The sequence below is a fragment of the Phragmites australis genome, chromosome 8, assembly GCF_958298935.1.
Source record: "Phragmites australis chromosome 8, lpPhrAust1.1, whole genome shotgun sequence".
Taxonomy (NCBI): Eukaryota; Viridiplantae; Streptophyta; class Magnoliopsida; order Poales; family Poaceae; genus Phragmites; species Phragmites australis.
This window is the reverse complement of record NC_084928.1, coordinates 860,554-882,785: the sequence shown is the minus strand read 5'-3', so window position 1 is coordinate 882,785 and position 22,232 is coordinate 860,554. Positions and strand designations below refer to the sequence as shown.

Below are 22,232 nucleotides of genomic sequence, written 5' to 3'. Positions count from 1 at the left end.
TAACCTAGCCATTGGATTTGAATTTCGTTTCTTTGAATATATTTGCAGTGAAGTCTAGTTTCTATCTTCAAAATTTGATCGAGTCTAGTTGGCTAGATTTGAATTAATCTGTGTTTTAGTGCAGGTTGGTCAGGGTTCAGTCAGAAAAGCTTTCGTCATATTCTGTCAATTTCGTCCATTGTTTTTTGTGTTAATTGGCATAAATTGTAACCTACGGAAGGTCTAGATCATTGATACCAAGTTTCACATCAAACGGATTCGAATTTGAGAAGTCCTCGTGATTTTTGGTTGGGTCAGTACTGCTGAAATTACTGTGGCGCGAAATTCAGGTTCTGTAGCCTCAACTGTTGAACATTGTTTCGTTTCTGCACAAGGTTGGTTTAGCGTGAGGGTGATTACCCTTGAGTATTGATAGTATTTTAATAGTCTTAGAATTACTTATCATATTGTCCTCTGCGTATTCGCTTTTAATTGTTGAAAATAGTAGCCAATCATTCACCCGCTCTGATTAGGTATTTTATGCATATTCGATCCTACACATATGATGTAAATTGCACAATAAGAATTATTTAGATATTGTAATTTTATTACTTCTTAGGAAAATTAGCAAAAAAACCCTAATGCATATCCACCATACTTGCATCAAGGCTGGTGTCCAATCATTCCCTCTCCAGATGTGTGGTAGAAAAAGCAATGAGCTTGCTGAGCATTTAATAAATTCCAAAGCAGTTTGTAGTGCAAAAACGTAACTAAAGCAGCTTCCAAAGGAGATTGCATCGTGCTCTGCGTCCTTTAATGGTAAAGAAAAGATAGTGGAATTAATAATTACAAAAGACAAAGACAGGAAAATAAACTAGCTCACGTATTCTCATGTTGCTTTGCACCCTTTGGTAAAGAAAAGATACTGGAATTAATCATGCCAAGCACTTTGATAGTTGATATATATGAAATCAAAACTTGGCATGCAAGCGATGCCATTATTCGCGGTCGACCAGTACAGTGAGCTTGCACACTAGCCCAGTACAGTGAGCTTGCACACTAGCTCGATCCTGTAGTAACTTGATACCAAAGCAAAACTTGCCATGCACGCGATGCCATTCGCCGGCGTCGATCACCGTGAGCTTGCTTGCACACCGTACTAGCTTATATATATCATGCAATGCGCTAGAGGCCGACCAAACCAGCTACCTAGCTAGAGTCTATGAAGAACTCAAGCTTGTAACTACAGTAATAGTCTAGATCGATGGGTCACCTTCACCTCAACATTAACCAGGCAAGCTTCTGCCCACAAAAACTTGAGTCGTACATTGGCAACCTGACATCATACTACACCGACAAGAGCAATGAGCCCACCATGGTGTCCGCCTCCGTCATCATGTTCGTCCTCACCGGCCTCTTCTTCATCCTCAACCTCTTCAGCAGCTTTTCTGACGTCAGCGCCATCCTCAACCCCAAAGTCCGCCTCTTCCTCTCCTCGGCGCTCTCCCTCTTCCTCCCCGTCATGTCCTACCTCTTCTCCGAGGCCAAGAACGCGGGGTACTCCACCGCGAGCGCTCGCACGGCTGACCTGTCGCTTATGGCCGGGCTGATCCTGGCATGGATGCTTCTGGTGGAGCTCCTCCGCAAGAAGGTGGACGAGATCCGCATGCGCGGGTACTCGAGCACCATCCAGCGCGCCGGCCGCGTCGCTTGGCTGGGAAGCCTTGTCTTCTTCAACATCAAGAGCGCTGGTAGGAAGGCGGTGTTCAGCATCCTTTGGATCCTTTGTGCCACCAAAGTGGTGCAGAGAATCGCCTTCACCGAGGTCGGGAAGCGTTCGTACGCCCATGGCAAGAACGCCTCGGTGCTCACCTCCTACATGGCTCAAATGCTAGAACATGGTGAGCATCGTCAAGAGCGTCGTCTGGGTAGTGCTAACGATGTGCTGAAGAGGTGCAAGTACATTGTCATGGGAGAAAAGGAATTGGTGAAGGAGGCTACTGCAGATGGCTACGAGTTGAATGAGATCACCCCTGATGATAGCATCATCACTGTTGGTAAAGTCTGGGAGCTTGCCGAGACAGATCAACGCCTCAAGAGGCTCTGCCTCTCATTTGCTCTCTTCAAGTTGCTGCGTCGAAGGTTTGAGCATCTGCCGGCGATGACGGATGAAGAAGCCCACGACTGCCGGAACCTCATCTTGAATGGCTTGTACAACAATAATGGCCAAACCAAGGAGGCGGAGGCAGTGTTCCAAGTGATGAATGATGAGGTCAACTTCCTTAGTGAGTATTATCACTCTGTCATCCCTGTCGTCTTTGCGAGCCCCTTCTTCCTCTTAACAAACTACTTTCTTCTCCCCATAGTCGTAACCGTCTTGTGCTTCATGTCCATTATTCTGTGTGGCAACGGAGATGTTAGCTATGCATTCGGTAGCCTCAGTGCAGACAACTACACCTTGCGGTCTGGAGTAGCAAAAATAGCCATATGCCTTCTAGCCAGAGCCGCCCAATCTCCCCCGGCCTTCTTTTCCATAGTAGACCTTTCTACTACTGTTTTCTTATTCATCATCTTCTTCTACGAGGAAATATGGGAATTCCTTGTTTTCCTACTCTCCAATTGGTTCATGGTATCATTGCTATGTAACTACACGGCCAAACCTCACTGGCGTGAGAGCCCCACCGTTAGTGGAGCCTTCCGTCGTCTCCTGTGCATACGGAACAAGATGAGCCATGCCAGCCTTAACCTAAAGCAGTTCTCTGTGTTGAACCTCCGTTGGCCACTCAACCTGCCATTGTTTGGCATACTCTCCTTGGCGGTAGAAGCAAAGACGGTACCGGACAGTGTGAAGGAATCCATCATGGAATGCCTGGTGGAACATGACCGCCATTCAACGCCTCTTACCAATGGCAGGTCCGTATTGGACAAGCACCACCTCTCTCAGCAGCTCTCGTGGGCATGCATGGGCGATAGTGTTGCCGAGGTCATCCTCACGTGGCACATCGCCACCAGCATCTTGGAGGTGAAGCGACCTCCTCAGAGTAAGGAGGAAGCCTGGGGCAGAACGGCGACTAGGCTGTCCAAGTACTGTGCTTACTTGATGGCCTTCCACCCGGAGCTACTGCCTGACAACCAGGAAAAGGCGGAGCGCGTCTTCGAGGACATGAAGAAGGAGTTGAAGCGCGTGATCGGGTGTCAGGCGTACTACTTCTCATCGCAGCGCGCACGGGTGGAGAAGATCATGCAAAGCGCACCGGGTGTGAATGAGAATACCACGGAAACTGCTACAGGCCAGGGTGATCAAAGCAGAGTTGTACTCAATGGTGCGAAGCTAGGAAGGTCGCTAATGGCCGAAGCTAACAAGTGGAAGGTATTAGCGGATGTGTGGACGGAGCTCATCATCTTTGTGGCGCCGTCGAACGAGGAGGACCGTGTGAAGGGGCATGAGGATGTCCTGGTGCAAGGAGGCGAGTTCGTCACCGTGGTTTGGGCGCTGACCACCCACATCGGCGTATCTAGGCCGCCGCCGACCAAGGCATCGAGGACGACCGGTGCCCAGCCGGAAGCTTGATCGAGGAGAAAACTGGCTCGTTCTGTAGAATTGTGCTTCGCTCTGCGGCTACCTTTTGGCACAATTGTTTGCATGAGTGTGTGTTTGTGTTGGCGTGCTTTGTACTGCGTAGAGACTGCCTGTTTGGTTTCCTCAGCTCCTTCCAGTGAGATCGAGGAGATATGTATGTGGTGTCTAATATTACTGTTGGTTCATTGTTTTGTGCAAATTCAACAATATTTGAATGGATATTTTGATATGTATGTGTAAATTCAACAAGATGGCAAAAATACAAACAGATCCATCGATCATCGAGGCCAGCGATGGTCGGCCGTCCGCCGAGTCATCACCAGGCGGATGGCGGCGAGGCGCCGAAACCATAGGGAGGGAGCACGCCGCCGACGCGGCGATTGCGACGGCGCCCGTGGTTGCTAAGCTACAAGTGGGCTTGTTTGGGCTCGGGAAATGGAAAGGGTCCTTCCACTAGGCGAACAAGTGGGCTTATCTAACTGGGCCGCCTCTTGGCCCATCCACCATTTCGATCCAACGGTGCCTAAGTCCTACTCTGACTTGGAGATCCTCTCTGTTTTTTAAGGGAATTCTTGGATAATGGAAAACAGACAGCCTACTTCGTTATTAAAATCCGATTACTCAACTCAAGCATGTTTGAGATGGGCGAGGATGGCGATGGTTGGTTGCGTTATGGATTCCAAGAGGCTGATCAACCGGAATGATGCTTTGGGTCTGGCCATTCAACAATTGCATTTAAACTTGGTTGCTTTCACATATCCTTCCTTCACTCGTTAATCATTTGGGTCCAAGATAGAAGTAAAATAAAGTAGTTTAAATATTTATTTTTATTCAAAATAAAAAACAAATGACTCAATCAAATACCTTTAATCCATCCACAATTTCAGATTCTGAATTTTTTGAAACTGGATACGACGGGCTACCAAAAATCCAGGATCCTAAAATTGGTACAACCTAACGTATCTACTCATGCGAGCGATGCTACGGTATATCACATCATGCACAACTCTCACAAATTAAAGTAGGGTGGTGTTGAGGATTTCCAGAGACAGGACTTCGAACCTCCCTCACGATCGAGCACGCCCGGACAGCAGATCCACCATTGTTGTCTCCGGGAGGACCTCTTGAACAGGTAAATCTCTTATCTGTCAGATTTTCGTTGGACCATGCTCCATGTAAATCGAGGATCGATGATTCGTGTGCCATCATGCATGCATCTTCTTCCGGACGGACCATCAGATCACGAAACCATCCGAGATGGCAAAAATATACACAGACCGAGCCGGATACGTACATCCTTCTCCAAAAGCTAGCTTATCTTGCACTATGTCTATATCTAGCTAGCTGCTAGCCGGACACGACGGGGGCGTGGCCAGCGAAGGTCGGCCGCCGGGCCATCGCCACCGGCGGGCTCGCGGTCGACGACGCCGGCGAGGACGTGCTGCGCAGCAGCAGGCGGTGGCGGCGCGCCGCGGCCTTGAGCGCGGCGTCCATGTCCATCTGGTCCTGCCTGCAGTCGTCGCTGCAGAACGCGGCGTCGCCCCTGCGCGCGCGCACGGTTCGTAACACTAGAGAAGTAGAGATCGCATAACCAAAGGTCCCGACTCGTATGGACATACTTGTACATGAAGATGTGGCGGTTGGAGGTGATGTTTCTCTTGCACAGGAAGCAGGCATGGAGGAAGTGATGGCGATCACCATCGCGGCCGTCGCCGGCGTTCCCCTTCCCGACGAGGAAGAACCGGGACGCCACCTTCACGTACCTGGCCTCCATCCCCATACCTTCAAGCTAGTTAGCTAGAGAGTAGTGGAGCAGAGTGATATCCAGCTGCTTGCGCTGTGCTGGGGCCTGGGGTGAGGTCTGGGCCGGGTGGACGGCGACGTGCTCGCTGTTTTATAGGTAAAGCCGGTGTTTCTCCTCAGTGGGCGCGCGGGTGGGGTGGTTGCGTGTTCCGGCGGGCGGGGCAGCCGGCAGGGTCAGGCTTGCGGACAAACTGACGGCCGCGTCTCCCACCGGTTTGTTCAGTGCAGCGGGACAAGAGACCGGCCGTGCACCGGGGACATCACCGTGCGCCGCGTTCTATTCTACGGGCGCGCGGACGAGTACGGCAGACGACGGAAACCACGGGCTGCGCGTGCTATCTTGTCGGCCTTGCAAGCTGCAAGACACACAAGATTAGTTCCTGTGCTACAGCAAATGCAACAGTTTCACCAGCAATCAGTCTTTTCCACAGCATTGGATAAAGTTGAAAGGTAACATGGCTGCTTGTCTCGGCCTTAGTCGTCCGTACGAAATGATCATGGCCCACCAGATGTGTATAATATTAGGTAAATATGTTAGATTATTCACCTTCAACCTAATCTGATAGATATAAATATATATCTATAACCTGACTCGAGAGAAGCTTACCTCGATAGCTTGATCCAACAGATATAGACTTCTTAATAGCATAAAATTATTTTTACGTGAGCAACTAATTACAATCTCAACTCTTGCATTCGCTTATATGATCTCAAATTTAACCAATCAAATAAAAATCTAGCTAAACTCGTTTAGACAGATACAACTAACTAAACACTCCTAATTTTAACAGATATAACTTCACCCACTCTACCTATAGATTCCATACGGACAAGACGCAAGCAATCAGTAGCAGTAGGTGGAACATCAGATAAAATCGTCTCATGGAAGAACACACATTGTGAATGCTACGGCTCATCATGTATGACGCACCAAATAGCACAAGGCAGATATTTACGATGTCCCAGTCAGACGCATCAACCTTTTATCCAGAATATCAAAACAAGTTGCATATCATCCAGTCCCACAAGTTGTTGAAAAACAAGCAGAGAAGCTTTGACAAACCACAGGCCAAAAGGCTTAAAGCGCTGTTCTCAATGATTTATACAGGGTGCAGATAGCAGAACAAACAGAAACCAGTGTCAATTTATTATTATGGAGCACGCTTGGCTCTGGAAAGTGAAAAGGCATTCTGAGGGATTCCATTCTTTCTAGAAGGAAACTTGTTCGATCAGAGAGGCAGACTTGTAAAATTCAAATGTTTGCTTTGTTGATATTGAGCTAGGCTTCCTCTCTAGTTTCTGATCCTTGCGGCTCTGTCCTGCTGCCTAAGCCTCTCGCCTTCACAGCAAAGATAATCATTGAATTTCTCCTGCCAACATGTGTGAGAACACGGTTATATCACAATCAAGTGTAAGAATTCAGATGATTATGAAAGCTGTTAGCATGCAAACTAAACAAGTAAAAGCCAACTACAGGCATGCAAATCATTAATTGGACACGTACGAAGTAGATGAATTCTTTAGTAATCATAAAGATGTAATCGATACAGTAAACATTCATATTTCTCTGTCCACTTGGAATGGTATACACAAAAGAGTTCCTTGAAAACATGGCACAAAATTGAGTTCTGGTTCCTTAAGAAGAACAATGCACAGAAACACTTATTTGCTCTACAAGGCATCCAAAGAACAGTTGACTGTATCAGCATTCGACCAGTTGGTTGTCAAGGAAATTAGGAAACTGACCAAGTTATTAACATATTGACATACTTAGAATACAAACAAGATTAATATAAAGCTTCACAGTAACGGAGAGTTAAGTTAATATTTAATAGCCTACATGTCTATCAAATGTTGGGACAGATCTATCCCCTGTCATTTGAAAAAAGAGGAAGAACTCAATGACATCAGATATATAACTCAGTTATGTGGCCAACTACCAACTGAACCCTACAGCTACAAAACTATCAACGCAAAAACCGTACTAATATAACTTATACGGAAAGCAAGAAAAAAGAACCAAGTATGACACAAATTCATTATCAAGACCTGACAACCAAAATATGTGTGGTGACTTACCTGACGACCTCTACAGGTAAAGCGTCAAGATGTCTACTCTCATATGCATGTTCTGAACACTTCAATAATAGCAGGCAACTATTTGGCTCCAAAATGTTTCTAGCAAATCAGAACTATTTCTTAACAATAGAATAATTACAAATGGGTGAAATTGAACCTTTCAACTAGAAAGGTGGTTACAACAGAAACTCACAGCCTAAAAGAGCTAAAATAGTGGAGAATCAAATATGACAAACTAAATAGCAACCTTGTTAAGGCACGTTTTAACTGACTACCTATGTTACTATGGATGTTTCATAACATACCCACACAATCGCATTTCATGTCCAGTAACTTATCTACTGAAAATCTATGCCATAGACTCTAGCATATTAGGTTGCCTATTCAAGTAGTTGATGATCTCTAAATACTTCAAAAGTTCCACACAGATTGGTGACTACTCAATTCAAGAGCATAATAACTAGCTTTTGCATAGTTACAAACAGGAAAACTGAGCCTTTTCGCTGGAAATGAAGATGACGGAAACTTCGGAGACTCGCCAAAAGAAAAGAAAAAACTAAACTAAATAAGTAACTAGATGAGCAACTAATCTGACAAAATAACATATGCATAAGGATTATTTCTGATATTGCAGCTATTTGGTCCCAAAACTGAAACTGGATCTCCAATTAATTCATCAAACAAGTACAAACATCTAAAAGGGAACAAAACAGCTAACAATGTAGACAGACTGTCAAGCATTAACAAATCAAGTCATTGTTTGCGATTTAGCACACAATGTCCAAATACTCTAATATCCAGAACCTTGGCCAATCTCCAGTCAAATCACTGATAAGGCCATATTGCAACCCAGTGACCAGCATCAACAATATAAGCCACACAAAATAATCCAACCTTCCATGCTACAAGCCAAAAATGATCGATCAACGCCCAATGAGCTGCTAAACCTCCTGTCAGCTATCCACTAACAACAAGCTCAGTAAACCAAGGACTTGGAGATTAACTAACAAAAAACAACAATTTCTACTATACGAGTCAAAATGAATCAAAAAGTATACTCTCGGGGCCAGATTGTGTAACAAAAACTTGCCCCAAATCCACAAAACATTGACCCGACCTGTGCAGGTACACTAATCACCCGCATCAAAGCCCACAAGTATATTCCATCTGCCTCAAATTAACATTTTGCTTTCTCTGATAGTCCTAAACTCAAGAGAAAAATACAACCCCGCAGATAATAACGCTATCACAACCAAAATCTGCCCCGACTCTAGGGTTCTCAATGGCCTCGGAACTTCAACCCCCCACCGACCCATCAACCGGATCCATGCTTTCTACCACCAATCTAGCTAGTACGAACGCAGGAGCAACCAAAACATCATACACAGATGCGACGCAGATACGGGGAAATAAAGAAATAAGGAGGCAAGGGCGATTGGGGTTGGAGTATCTATCTATCCATAGGACGGGAGCGAGGGTACCTTGCCGCCGAGGAGGAAGATCCCGGCGAGTCCCGCGGTGGCGACGCTGCCCCAGATGACCACCGTCGACGAGAGCAGCGACCAGTTGCGGTAGATCATCTTCGCTGCGTCCTTCCCCGACTCCTGTGCTCGCCTTCGCTGCCGTGGTTGGAAGGAGGAGAGGAGGGCCGGACAGGTCCTTGTAGCGAGCGAATCTGCCGAACAAACGCACGAGGCCCGTGAAGAGAAACGAGCAATCCCCACCGCTCTCAGGCCCATGGCTCGGGCAAGGGCTCCGGGAATGTTAGAGATCGCCCCGGTGGAACTGCAAATATCAAAATCCATAATTGGAAACTGCAAATATCAAAATCCATAATTGGAAACTGCAAATATCAAAATCCATAGAAGCATCATACAGCCTTAACAAAGACCAAAGGTCCAGAACTCTCTTCTTCTTTGTACCACGCTTTGGACTTTGTGTGACATGCTCAGCCGATTCTGCTTTCAGTTTGCACCGATGGATCACAAACAGAAAGATTATCCTGCTTTCAGTTTGCACTGATGGCTGGTGAACAAATAGAGAAATAGTTAGTTCTATTGAATATCTTACTATAGGTATATATGTATAAGAAATACATATATATGGATAGGGTACACGATGTCTATACTTAACAATTTTTGATATTATAGAACTAATCTACGGTACCTAATATAACCGAAAATCTATAAGGTGTATACTAGTAAGATCTCAATTGGTTACCCAACTCAAGTACGACTAGTATATCGGTTGGATCTATCCGTTTTGTCTTGGCGGACAAGATAAATGGCTTCCTATCAATTATGTTTAGATAGAAGGCGGTACATCAGCCCTTTATAAGACGGGAACCCAGTCCCCCAGAGAGAAGAAGGATGGCAAAAAAAAAGACATAAACCTCTCGACGCGAGCACCAAGATCATATGAGATACTCCGTGACTTTATCTCTAGTTTAGTTTAGATTCTATTTGCTCCCTGTAATAGGTCTAGCTTCATTGCTTGTACTTGAGAGAATATATATACATCAACATCCATACAGGATGTAAGGTGTTACTCTAATCGGATGTTCAAACATGTCTACATCGTGTCTCTTGTTTCTTACTTGATCTTTGATCAACGAAGGCAACCCCGTTATTTACGGACATATTGTCATAAATGAATCTTCGACAGTTGGCGTGTCAGGTAGGAACCTTCTTCTGCTCTTCAGGATCGATTATGTCTCGAGTATACGTCTGCACCGGATTCTCCGACGCCGGCTTCTACGACCACTTCTTGTAGGAATTCACAACAGTGTACGGCATCCGAAGAGATGTCGCCCATTGAACCACAACATCCTTGATAGCCTCGCTGGTAGAGTATTTATCCCCCTGACACACCTCATTTCGAGTGTACTCCCACGACACTTGATTTCATTCACCACTAGGTTGGAAAACTTAGAATTGTTCCAGTCTGTAGCGACATAAACATCGCCCTCATCGTCCGAGATGTCATCTTCAGGAGCTTCCTCAGACTCCCGCTCCACTTGTTCAATTAAGGGTATATTTGGTTTCTTTGCCCACTCTTGCCTACTAGCCTTACTTGGCAATGTTAGGCAAGGTAAATCTTACTAGAGGAGGAGAGACAATTCAAACCAAGCAAAAGAACCAAACATATTTGCTTGTCCTCTAACCTTGCTAGGCAAGAGTGAGCAAAGAAACCAAACATACCCTAAACCAGTGACGAGTTCCCTGTCATCTACCTCACTAGTTGGTTCCATCGGGTCGACTGAGGATCGCCCAACATCTGACTTTTTACACCTCATGTACCACTATTTTAGCACCCTCCTCCTCGTTCACATGCCTTCACCCTACAACCGCTCAATTCCCTTGTTGTATCTTCATTGCACAAGCAACATAGATGATCAACCTCTACCAATTACATCATATTCAGGTACCTTCTCCAAACCTATATTTTATTTAGCGGGAACACCTCCTAGTAAACACCATAAGTTCTACAAGTGCCTACAATGCTAATGGTAATCTCTTGTTGCTTAGTATCTATTTTGAAATCCCACATTAACTAGTTGTACAACCTTTTTCGTAGGTCTAGTTATACCCTTATCCACTGAATCAAACATCAACAGATCTACCCCTTACGGACCATAAACAATATCCCCTTCTCCATATAAAATCCTGAACTACCACTTATACGGCATATCTACCCATGATAGACAAAAAATTGTAATATTATTTCAGCTAACACAACTATATTGCTAGACTAAAACAACGTAACATAATAAAACAAATATTTAATGCTAGTCTAAAAATCTAGGTCAAACATTTGCTATAAAAAAACTAGATGTAATAACAGTGCAACTATCTCTAAGAAATCTACGTCCAACAATTACTCTACAATGCTTAAAAAACTAAATCTAATAACGGTATAACTATCTATAAACATATAAGTATAACAATTACAACTATCCCTAAAAAACTTAGGTTTAATATCACTAAATCCTAAATCTAATAGCCAACTTATGTCTAAACCTAGATCTAATGGCTAACATAATTAGTTTGTTAAAAAATACAAAGATTACTCCAAAGATGGATTTTAGCAGGACTTCGTCACTTTCCTCTCCCTCCCCTCCCCTCTCCTTTCCTCTTCTCTTCCTCTCCCTCTCTTTGTTGGGTGTCTCTATTGGCTGTCGGCTGAATGAAAATGAGAGAGTCCACCTTCCAATGAGTGACAGGTCGACGTGGCCACCTCCATGGTATTTATAACCGTTGGAATTAATATTTTGACCGTTGAAAGGTGGGGGACATCACCTAGGGTGCCAATTGGTGACCTAAGAATACCCACCGACCCTCTTTAGTTTAACCAATAATACTAATTGAATCAAAATCCTACTAGTTTTGAAAAAAAAAATATTGTTATTTGTTGAACTAAGGAGAGTCAATAGATACTCTTAGATTCACCTATATGCACTTCTACCACCACATGTCGCCCTTCTAGCCGGTAACAAAAGTGTAGTTTACAATGTTTTTAAACTGACGTCTAGCTTTACAATTTTTGGAGTTTCAAAATAAAAAAAAATCATAAGATCTAGTCGACATGGGCTGGGTTGTGTGGCAGAGTTGGGCAGACGTGAGCTGTGTTGGGCCGAGGCAGGGTGTGCGATGTCGAGTCTGTGTTCGCACAGGGCGACCTATACATAACAGGCCCCCAAGGCCTGCGGCCTCCGGCTCCGCGGCTTAGCAACCGGCCGGCGAGTCTTTTCGCTCGTCTCATTGGCCTCAACCGGCGCCACGCCGTAGGATAACCGCGCTGAGGCGGCTGCCGGTGACGGCTCCACGCTGAGGCCGGGGACAGATCGGAAGCCAGGACCATCTACGCAGCCCGTAGATGCCTCGTCGTAGCAGGCGGCACGGCTGCATCCGCATGGCTGCATCCACATGGCGCCCGGCCGGATCACAATGGTTCGTCTTTCTCCCGCCTTGCCTTTCCATGAGATTTGTTGGACGTTGAATTTGGAACTGGATATTTGAATCAAAAGTGCGGATCAATCTCGATCTTATTGACGTGTTCATTCCGGGGGAATTAACGGAACTGCATGGACGGGAGTCACTCCAATGTGCTTAATTTCAAAGGTATGGCATTGAAAATTAGGGGAAGATTTCAGCGTATGATCTATAAAGTGGATCAAATTGAGGAATAGTGGAAGGCAATCAATTTGTTCGAGATGTTCAGTAAGCCCAATAATGATGTTTATTAGGACCCCGTGGAGGAAAAAACGGGAGACATCAAGGATTACACAGTGGATCTCTCTCCCGAGCTATATATATGCCAACTCTAGAGAATTGAAGTGCACGCAAGCACATTGATCAAGCAGGAGCCAATTGACATGGACGATCAGCTCTGCGTCGGCTTCTCCTTCTCCTCCTCCTCCTCGGCATCCTTCTCCACCTCCTTGGGCTCCTCCACCATCTTGGTGGCGAACTTCTCCTCGACAAGGGCTGAGGGCTTCTCCTCCTCGACGATCTTCTCCACGACGTCCTCCTCCTTGTGCTTGGGCTCGACGATCGCCTCCGGATCAGTCACCTCAGCCTTCTGCTCAAGCTCGACGTTAGCAGGCAACTCTGCTATTGCCACCGCCGCCGGCTCCTCCTTGGCCTCCTCCACCACCTTCTCAACAACCTGATTAGCCGCAACCTATATATGCATCACATGGTTCACATTTGGATCAGTTCAAGAAAAAAACATAGTGGGCAACAATGTATACAAGTTTATGAACGCGTCATCAACCTCGGTGGGGATGGTGGTCTCGGGTGCAACCTTGGGTGTGGAGATGGGGGCCTCCTGGGGGGCCTTCCCCTCAAGCGTCTTGGGCTTAGTTGCGCAGGCACCCATGGCTGTCCCGGCTGCTGTGGCGGTTGCGGCGGCCGGGTTATTGGTTGGCGAAGGAGGAGAGGAGGTGCTGAATGTGGAGGTGGTTTGGCAATGGTGGAGATGATCCGTTTTTATAAGAGAACTTGTGGTTCTATGGGCTGATTAAATATAGATAGAGAGATGTTATCAATGGTTGGGAGGGGGCATAGGAGCTAGCCATGCACGCATGGCGGCATGGGTCATGAATAGCTTGGTTCCAAAAATAGTACACAAAAGATACCTATGGTTCTGGTTGCGTCTTACTCCTCTTCCGATTATAAATACTTGATGTTTTGATAAGATCTAATTAAAATTTTAAAATTTTGATCGTTAATAGTTTTTAAAATATTTAATTTAAAAATATAAAAATTATATGTTTAGATTTATCTTAAAAAATACTTTTATAATATTATATTTTTATTAAATATTATAACTATATTTTAATAAAAAATAGTAATCAAAGTTGCTCGTGAAAGCCTGTAAAAAATAAAAAACATCATGTGTTTTTGACCGGAGAGAGTACTACTTCAAAGCTATTGTCTTGTTGATGGTAGGAAGGAGAACATAGAAAGTGACATATATAAGTGAACGATTGGGTAAGGGAGTTGTAATATGGTGGCCAATATTAATTATACTGGCCCATGAAACAAAACACTCTTAATTTTTTTATAAAAAGGCACAGTGCATATATCTTCTCAAGCATAATCGGCACAATTAGGCAAGCAAATTAAATTTCTAATTGGAAGGCATATGATCCAACTACAATTCGGACGATTTTTTTTTAAAAAAAATCATCAATTAGTTATACGTCTACACTGGAAACAGAATCAAACTCCAAAAGTGCTCGCAGAACCTTGCAAAGCAGATGAGCAATTAAATACATAAAATGCTCTGTAGTGTGATATATCGTTCGTATGAAAATTCAATGCCAATTACAAATCATCTTGCACCCATGCACAACGTAAGAAACCAACATTATATTAGACACTGCACACACATATCTCCTCCCTCTGGAAGGAGCTGAGGAAATCAAACAAGCAAAAACTCTCCATGAATGCACGCCAAGACAAGATTCACACACACGAAAGCAGAAGAATACTGTCAAAGGTAGCAGCAGCGCAAAGCACGTAAGGAAGCCCCATGCACACACAGGCCTGTGCTTTCTCAAGCTATTTCTATATGACCACCTGTCGTCGACGTCGTTGATTTGTTGGTCGGCGGCCTAGATACGCCGATGTGGGTGGCTAAAGCCCAGAGCACGGTGATGAACTCGCCTCCTTGCATGAGGGCATCCTCGTGCCCCATCACACGCTCCTCCTCGCTCGACGGCGCCACAAAGATGACGAGCTCCGTCCACACATCCGCTAATACCTTCCACTTGTTAGCTTCGGCCATTAGCGACGTTCCTAGCTCTACGCCGTCTTGTACAACTTTGCTTTGATCCCTCTGGCCTGCAGCTTCAGCTTGATTTTCTGATCTCCGGCCTGTGGTCTTCTCGTCCATCATCTTCTCCACCCGTGCGCGCTGCGATGAGAGGTAGTACCCTCGACACCCAATCATGCGCTTCAACTCCTCCTTCATGTCCTCGAAGACGAGCTCCGCCTTGTCCGGGTTGTCAGGCAGTAGCTCCGGGTGGAAGGCCACCAAGTAAGCACAGTACTTGGACAGCCTAGTCGCCGTTGTGCTCCAGGTTGCTTCCTCCTTATTCTGAGTCTGAGGAGGTCGCTTCACCTCCAAGATGCTGGTGGCGATGTGCCACGTGAGGATGACCTCGGCAACACTGTCGCTCTTGCATGCCCCCAAGAGACGATCGTCAAAAAGGTTGTTCCTCCGCAGTGCAGACTTGCCGTTGGTAAGAGGAGTATAATTGGCAGTACCACGTTCATGTTCCACCAACTCTGTTTGGTAGTCCATGATGCTTTCCTTCACACCGTTTGGCACCAACTCTGTCTTCACCGCCAAGCTGGAAACTTGGTTTTCTTGCATAGATAAATTAACAAGATAGCTCTACAAAGCATCCTTACAAGGATTTTCATAAAATATCAATTAGGTTTCTCTCTTCTACTCTCTCTCTCTAGATAGAATTCTCTAGATCAAAAGCCGCCTCTACCTCTCTAGATCAAAAGCTGCCTCTACAAGCGTATTTCTCTTTCTAAACCTAAACCTTATGCTCTCCTCTGGATCTTGATGCTTTCCCTGGCTGTGACCCCTTCTTTTTATAGCCTCTCAAGCCAACTATGGCTTAAAATCAAGAGATACAAGTTTAAACTAGCTCGGATCGTGCCCGGTAGTCAGACAACATCTCCTGGCAAATAGACCACCAGCCCTATGGTTAGGCCACCAACCTCTAACGGAGGCATCTCTAGCCTTGTTGTCTCCTGCAGTAAGAACGACCACTGGTGGTCAAACTACCCAGCGTGAACGTAACATTTTCTAGTCAGACCGCCTCCTACGATCCAACTAACTTTTTAATGATCAGATCACCTGTCTGGAGGTTAGACTCCTGATAGAGTTTGCCGACACCACTTTCAGCTACATGTTCCAATGGTCAGACCACCACTTGCGACCAGACCATCATGCATTCAGTCAAACCATTGACTCCACGCACACCTCCAACACATGTTGCCTCTGTATGCATTGTTCTCTATCCCAAACATCTTACATGACCTCCTTAATCATTAGAACCTCAGTTCATTCCTAAACATAGTTTAGGTCCCATCATAGACCATGTTTGTCATCAAGAAACACATGCATATGAACAAACAAGAAAAAACATATGAGCACAAGTTCTTTCCAAGTTGACTTAAGATCAGTCCACACAACATCACTCACATAAGTACATTGCATCCACGTGAAAACCACAACTACGCTTCCAAGCGTACCAAAACCACAACTACGCTGCCTGAAGCGTATCCAAACTACAACACATCACTATGCTACCATAAGCATATCCAATCAATATATTAGCAACGCATGCACATCAACCTATATCATCATCATAAATCACTTTGTTATGTCAATTTCATCACCAATCCAATTTTTCATCAAACATGATCTCACAATCTCCCTTTGATAAAAACATTGGCAACACCTTTTCAGGCATGGTTTTTTTTAATCAAGAAGCAATGTGAAAAACAAAATGATCAAAGACTTCTCCCCCTTTCTTCGAAAAAATAATTCTCCCTAAGAGAAATAAAAGAAGAAAAGAATAATTAACCTCCTTAAAAAAATAAAGACAAAGAAGAATATGCAAAATCTTCCAAATTCGGGCACAGACAGAAACTCCCAGGCCCACGTCCCAACGGCCCGAGAAGCGGCGTATTCCTTCCAGAACGTTCCTCCCTCGCCACAGCCATGCGGCTCTCCGGCGGCGCACGCCTCGCGCTCCTACTCGCCCGCCGCTCCCTCTCCTCCTCCTCCTACTCCGCCACCGCCGCCGCCGCCACCGCCGCCTCACACTACCCGCGCGCGCACAGAGGTGAGCCTCGCCGCTAGGTCCTTCTCCCGATTCCTCGTACCTAGCCCAGCCACCGCGCTGTCCCTCACGCGATCTCCCTCGGCTGCTCCCGTTTCGTGCAGGGATATGGACCGACGTGGCCCGCGCGGCGCAATTACGGAGTTCCCCCTTCTCATCGCCGAGCAGCGCCCACAGGTTCTTCCACGGTGAGTTGAGATAATGGGGAAAGGAGAAGGCTTGTTTGTTTCTGGTGTGGTGAGCTCGGCTGAGTCGAGTGGGTTGTTGTTGGATGCGTGGTTGCGCAGGGACCAGGCCCGTGGCGGCGAGGGACTACTATGATGTGCTCGGCGTCAGCAAGAACGCGAGCCAGGCAGAGATCAAGAAAGCGTATTATGCGGTATGGATTGGTTGGCTTGAATTGGACCTGTCATTTTGAGGGAATTAGTTGTGGTTATTGATTAATAATGATACTGCATGCTTAGGGTTTAAATTAGGTGCACCAAAGTTGTACTTATAATTCTAAGTTTAAGTACTATATCTTAAGAATGAACAAATGGTTTGTCAACTTCAGTCAGTAGATGTTCGAAGTTCCAAATGCAACATAATCGTGCTAAATGTCTGCAATGAGCACCATAAGAGTTGTGTTTACAAAGAACACCAGCATTCACCCATTTGTACCAACAATGTTGTTGATACGTGGTTAATATTTTGTTGTATCTACCTTTTGTGTACCATTGGTGTTTTCAGGGTAGGACATGCGGATATTCCATTTTCTCCATACACTACTTCATCGACAATTTCGTTTACATTCTCTGCAATCTACCTTACCATGCCATTTTTCTCTCTGTTTCCTTTCTCCTAAAAGCTTGCAAAAAAGCTTCATCCAGACACAAATAAAGGTGACGCTGATGCAGAACGAAAGTTTCAAGAGGTTCAGCGAGCTTATGAGGTACTTGAGATACTTTATTTTTATTCACTGTGGTATGGTTACCTAACTCAAGGTATACAAATAGCTTCTGTGGGTTCTGACACATAACCTCAATCTTCAATGTAGACTCTGAAGGATGAGCAAAAAAGATCACTCTATGATCAGGTAACAATTCAACCATCTTTGATGATCTACGTTTACATTTCTGCTGCCCATGTCTATCACAAATACGGTGATGAGTCGTAAGCAGCTGAACATTTGATACTTATTATTAGTTATTTTTTAACTCACGATAATTGCTGCCACTTAGAATTCAGTTTGTTGTCTGATTGACTCTTGTCCACGCTGTACATCAGGGTCGTTGTACTAACTTTTAGAGTAAGCTTAGCTGGAGTCTTGGGCAGTGATTGAATTGGCATTGGCCTCTCTTTGCTCTGATTCTTACAGGTTGGCCCGGATCAGTACGAGAAAGCTGCTGCTGGTGGAGGTGGAGCTGGCAATCCGTTTGAGGGTGGTTTTGGAAATCCGTTTGAGGATATTTTCAGTGGTGGCAGTGGTGGTGGAGTGAATGACGTATGTCATCCCTTTGTAATTGTTTTTCTTTGTATAGCCTATAGCTTCCGTGTTTTAGTTTGGTTGGTTTGCTTCTTTTTGACTTAGCATTCGTGTAAGCGGTTGGTTTGCTTCTTTAGACTTTGTTTTAGCCTATAGCTTTCGTGTCAGCACAAAATGTGTTCACCAGGAGCTACATACCATGGTTTCTATCTTCTTTTTATATGCTAGAATTTTGTCTACAATAACCAATTTGGCATCAATACTAGATGATTTGATTTGATATACATGATATATTTATATTATCTCCTAAAGCATCATGTACTGATGGGCTCTTATTTGGGAAGCGCTTTTGCATTTGTTTTGTTTCATTATTTATAGCTTGTGAAACAGACAATTTCCTGTTGGTTACATGGTTATTATATTTTTAGTTCTTGTTTCCATTGATTTATTTCATAGCTTAAGAACAGATTCTTTTATTGGGGCATTATATATTTATATTCATTGTTCTTATAAATATGTTGGTTGTTGTATTTCTACATTCTTGTTTCCATTCTTTATTCCATGCTCGATAACAGATGACTTTTAGTTGGTTCTTATATCTCAATCCACTTTCTAAGGAAACTAATTTGTTTTTTTATATATGTTTATTATGAAGTTCTTTAAGAACATTTTCAGGGACAGAGAATTTGGAGGACGCGATGTTAAGGTGTTTTCTACACTCAGTTTTATTGTACATTTAGTGCACTCCGTGAATTGCAGCTTCATGGAACCCATTTTGCAGGTTGCACTTGAAATATTGTTTATGGAAGCAGTTCAAGGATGCACCAAAACGATCAACTTTCAAACTTCTGTAACGTGTGAAACATGCAGTACGTAGATAGGATTTTATTTAATGACTGCATTTTGGTATCTAATGGTGTCTTTTGAAGTATCCTTTTGCTGACAAGAGGACTCTTTCTTCAGATGGAGCTGGTGTGCCTCCTGGAACAAAACCTGAAACATGTCTAGCTTGCAGGGGTTCAGGATTTGTTAGTTCTTCTGCCAGCACTTTGTTATCTATCTATTCAGTGGGAATGGGATATCTCTGTTTAAATATTACTAGTGCTCTTATTTGTGTACTTTTTTCTCTAACGTTGACAGATTCTCATGCAAACTGGTATCTTCAGGATGCAATCAACATGCACACAATGCGGCGGTTCTGGGAAAACTGTGAAGGTAGGATTTTCCTTTAAATATTAAATGTCAGCTGGAAGGATAAAAGCAAATTTAGTGTGGCACTGTTATAGTATCAGACCTCTTATAAATCATTATGAATGCTAACTAGTATTCTATGTTTCTAATTTGAATAATATGTCCAGGTAACCTAGAATTGCTCTTTATGATATAGTGTTGTGATCACAGAAATTGACTACCGTACAACTTCAGCACATATATTTCATTGAGGCTGATGATTCTGATGCCTGAACTACTTTTGAACTTTGCAACTTGTGATCCTATTACTCATAAATGATTAGCTACTAACTGCACCTAAAGCTAGTTCTCTCATGTCAGATAAGGAGGATAAATACTTGAGTTACCTTGTTCACTATGTACTTTCTGTATAGTGTATGTCTTCTGAATTCTGATTGATTGCAATGAGATGGTGGTAATGATTTTATTTTCATTCTTTCAGGAATTTTGCAAGACATGCAAAGGAAACAAAGTTGTGCCAGGAACGAAATCAGTTCGCCTCGATATACTGCCTGGTAGGTTTCAAGTTGTTGTAATTCCTTTTAATGGTAAGGTGGTGCCAGCATGCTCTGGTTCTGTGTCACAAAATGTACTTGCACATTATTCTGTTGGTGCAGGTTCGGATAACGACGATACCATAAAGGTGGCTAGATCAGGTGGAGCAGATCCAAGTGGCTGTCCTGGTGATCTTTATGTTACTGTCAAGGTCAGTCCTCTTCGGCTTTTCCCATTTAGTAGTTCAACTGATGATCATTGACCAATGAGTGAAGATATTTAGTTAACCTTCATAAGGCTAATCTTCTTCCAGGTTCGTGAGGATCCTGTATTCCGAAGAGAGAAAGGTGATATTCATGTTGATGCTGTCCTGAATGTGACTCAGGTAAATTGGAACATTTTCCTGCAATGGGTTATCTGCACCCTATGAATCAAGGGTACATGAGGTGCTAACCCCCTTTCTGCAGTGCTAAAATGTGAAGTCCATTTTGAGACATCTGATCAATGTGAGAACAGATTTTTGTTCATTGAAGGCAGTCCATTAGTTTCTTTATGTTCTCTCAGTTGGACAGCAAACAGTATCTCCTTACATTGATCTGACTGCCTCATGATGGAGCCCATGTGTTAGCACCAAGAAGGGACTTAGAACCTTATGTGTGTGCCCCTTAAATGAAATAACTGTGTACTAGTATCTCTGGTACAGGTTAGCCTATATCTGTGCACCAGCATCTCTACTACTGTGAAAGTTGTTGATTAAGCTACAATTATTCTCTTAGCATATTTTAGTAGCATACAGATTTTGATTACTCATATATACCTCATAGGCAATTTTGGGAGGGACAGTTCAAGTCCCAACTCTGAGCGGAGATGTTGTTCTAAAGGTATGTCTGGATCAGTTTACTTTCATTGTGCATTCTTTTAGTATGTTTACTAAGAGGTAACTTCTTCATTGGCCTGACTACCTTGTCACAGGTCAAGCCTGGTAGTCAACCTGGTCAAAAAGTAGTTCTGAGAGGAAAAGGTGATTTGCTGTATAGACTGTTTATTCTGTTCTGTAATCGTATTGTCTCTTTAATTACATTTCGTAACACAGATTGACGCTTACTTGTAATCTTTCTTTCTCATGCCTGATTTTCATAAGGTAACTGTTATTTAGTCAACTTGTCAAATGAAGTTTCAAACAGTTGGAAGCACTTGTAGGCATCCACAAAATAAAGCAATTAGGTTAAGTGAAACAGGAAAACTGAATAAGTAGCCAGGAAAGAGATAAGGGAACAGAATGTATACAAGATGAAGCATTTCGGCTAATGACTATCCGAAAGCACAAGGAAACATAATGTGATGTGACTTGTTCTTTTCTTTTGGTGAAGCAACCAAAAAAATGGACCATCACCTATCACCATTTGCAAATCTCTTTTAACTTATGCCGTAAGAAAGGAATAAACTTGAGGAAAATAACATTAGGAAAAATTAACTGGCATTCAGATGAACTCCCATTCAACTGCCATTCAAACGATGTACTAGTGCCACATCGGCTCTGTACGAACTAGTGACACTAATGGCTTTTTGGGAACTCGATACAACTGAGTCATTTCTATTTGCATATAAACCTAATATACTAAATCATTCCATTTGCATGTAAATCTAAATATTGATGTATCCTGCAGGAATCAAGACAAGAAACTCATCGTACTATGGAGATCAATATGTCCATTTCAGTGTCAACATCCCTGCGTATGCCCCCCCTCAAAATGAACTACATCTTGCACCGTTCTGTTACAGGTGAGTCTCACATACAGTTTGTTGCAGGAATTTGACACCGAGACAGCGGATGCTGATCGAGGAATTCGCAAAGGAAGAGCAAGGCGAAGACGAGAAGGATGCCAAGGCAGCTGGGGCATCAGGATAGCCGATTTTCAGAGCCATTCGTGTTCCATTAGTGCCTTAGTTGATCTTATATCAGGAGGTAGAATAGGCTGCTGCCTGAAATTCGCAGGTGCAAGAATATAGTTGGTTGCGATGGAATTTCCGTCTCAGCATATAGATCTTGGTTTCAGATTTTGTAAATGGAATAATACTACATCACCCTGACCAATGTGTGTAATCTCCTAAGCTCAATACTAGCAAGACGTGCAGGGACCCTTCTACAATTTTGTGGATCAGGGTGACATGTAAAACACACGGTACCGCTGTCAATTCATGATACACGTGGAGGTTTCGGTTTTCAG

The 22,232-nt window shown here is 43.9% G+C and overlaps 5 protein-coding genes across 5 annotated transcripts; 2 read left to right on the top strand and 3 right to left on the bottom strand.

Annotated features, from left to right (window-relative positions):
* Nucleotides 1-1,036: 1,036 nt before the first annotated feature.
* On the top strand, nt 1,037-3,772 carry LOC133926133 (uncharacterized). Its single transcript, XM_062371913.1, has one exon. It carries the CDS (start codon nt 1,244-1,246, stop codon nt 3,548-3,550), a length of 2,307 nt encoding a protein of 768 aa, XP_062227897.1. The 5' UTR covers nt 1,037-1,243; the 3' UTR covers nt 3,551-3,772.
* Nucleotides 3,773-4,799: 1,027 nt separating this feature from the next.
* LOC133927832 (FCS-Like Zinc finger 3-like) lies at nt 4,800-5,545 on the bottom strand. The gene is made up of 2 exons (XM_062374219.1): nt 5,179-5,545; nt 4,800-5,102 (listed from the first exon to the last, which is right to left on the bottom strand). Exons 1-2 carry the CDS (start codon nt 5,337-5,339, stop codon nt 4,907-4,909), a joined length of 357 nt encoding a protein of 118 aa, XP_062230203.1. The 5' UTR covers nt 5,340-5,545; the 3' UTR covers nt 4,800-4,906.
* Nucleotides 5,546-6,313: 768 nt separating this feature from the next.
* LOC133926132 (succinate dehydrogenase subunit 8A, mitochondrial-like) lies at nt 6,314-9,214 on the bottom strand. Its single transcript, XM_062371912.1, has 2 exons — nt 8,923-9,214; nt 6,314-6,732 (listed from the first exon to the last, which is right to left on the bottom strand). Exons 1-2 carry the CDS (start codon nt 9,178-9,180, stop codon nt 6,655-6,657), a joined length of 336 nt encoding a protein of 111 aa, XP_062227896.1. The 5' UTR covers nt 9,181-9,214; the 3' UTR covers nt 6,314-6,654.
* A 3,447-nt stretch (nt 9,215-12,661) lies between these two features.
* LOC133927831 (uncharacterized) lies at nt 12,662-13,591 on the bottom strand. The gene is made up of 2 exons (XM_062374218.1): nt 13,217-13,591; nt 12,662-13,123 (listed from the first exon to the last, which is right to left on the bottom strand). Exons 1-2 carry the CDS (start codon nt 13,319-13,321, stop codon nt 12,824-12,826), a joined length of 405 nt encoding a protein of 134 aa, XP_062230202.1. The 5' UTR covers nt 13,322-13,591; the 3' UTR covers nt 12,662-12,823.
* Nucleotides 13,592-16,642: 3,051 nt separating this feature from the next.
* Nucleotides 16,643-22,231, top strand: LOC133926129 (chaperone protein dnaJ GFA2, mitochondrial-like). Its single transcript, XM_062371908.1, has 17 exons — nt 16,643-16,817; nt 16,919-17,002; nt 17,102-17,193; nt 17,662-17,745; nt 17,851-17,889; nt 18,172-18,297; nt 18,935-18,985; nt 19,061-19,148; nt 19,243-19,307; nt 19,420-19,494; nt 19,952-20,024; nt 20,127-20,215; nt 20,318-20,389; nt 20,829-20,885; nt 20,977-21,025; nt 21,672-21,738; nt 21,814-22,231. Exons 1-17 carry the CDS (start codon nt 16,694-16,696, stop codon nt 21,911-21,913), a joined length of 1,335 nt encoding a protein of 444 aa, XP_062227892.1. The 5' UTR covers nt 16,643-16,693; the 3' UTR covers nt 21,914-22,231.
* Nucleotide 22,232: the final 1 nt, after the last annotated feature.

Bases quoted from the DNA above. Each gene is read 5' to 3' on its own strand.
- LOC133926129 (XM_062371908.1), top strand. From the start codon at position 16,694: ATGCGGCTCTCCGGCGGCGCACGCCTCGCGCTCCTACTCGCCCGCCGC. The intron at 17,746-17,850 runs GTACTTGAGATA...TCTTCAATGTAG, and splicing joins AGGTTCAGCGAGCTTATGAG to ACTCTGAAGGATGAGCAAAA. The intron at 18,986-19,060 runs GTGTTTTCTACA...CCCATTTTGCAG, and splicing joins TTGGAGGACGCGATGTTAAG to GTTGCACTTGAAATATTGTT.
- LOC133926132 (XM_062371912.1), bottom strand. From the start codon at position 9,180: ATGGGCCTGAGAGCGGTGGGGATTGCTCGTTTCTCTTCACGGGCCTCG. The intron at 6,733-8,922 runs GTACCCTCGCTC...ACATGTTGGCAG, and splicing joins TCTTCCTCCTCGGCGGCAAG to GAGAAATTCAATGATTATCT.
- LOC133927831 (XM_062374218.1), bottom strand. From the start codon at position 13,321: ATGGGTGCCTGCGCAACTAAGCCCAAGACGCTTGAGGGGAAGGCCCCC. The intron at 13,124-13,216 runs GTTGATGACGCG...ATGCATATATAG, and splicing joins AGACCACCATCCCCACCGAG to GTTGCGGCTAATCAGGTTGT.
- LOC133926133 (XM_062371913.1), top strand. From the start codon at position 1,244: ATGGGTCACCTTCACCTCAACATTAACCAGGCAAGCTTCTGCCCACAA.
- LOC133927832 (XM_062374219.1), bottom strand. From the start codon at position 5,339: ATGGGGATGGAGGCCAGGTACGTGAAGGTGGCGTCCCGGTTCTTCCTC. The intron at 5,103-5,178 runs GTATGTCCATAC...GCGCGCGCGCAG, and splicing joins CGCCACATCTTCATGTACAA to GGGCGACGCCGCGTTCTGCA.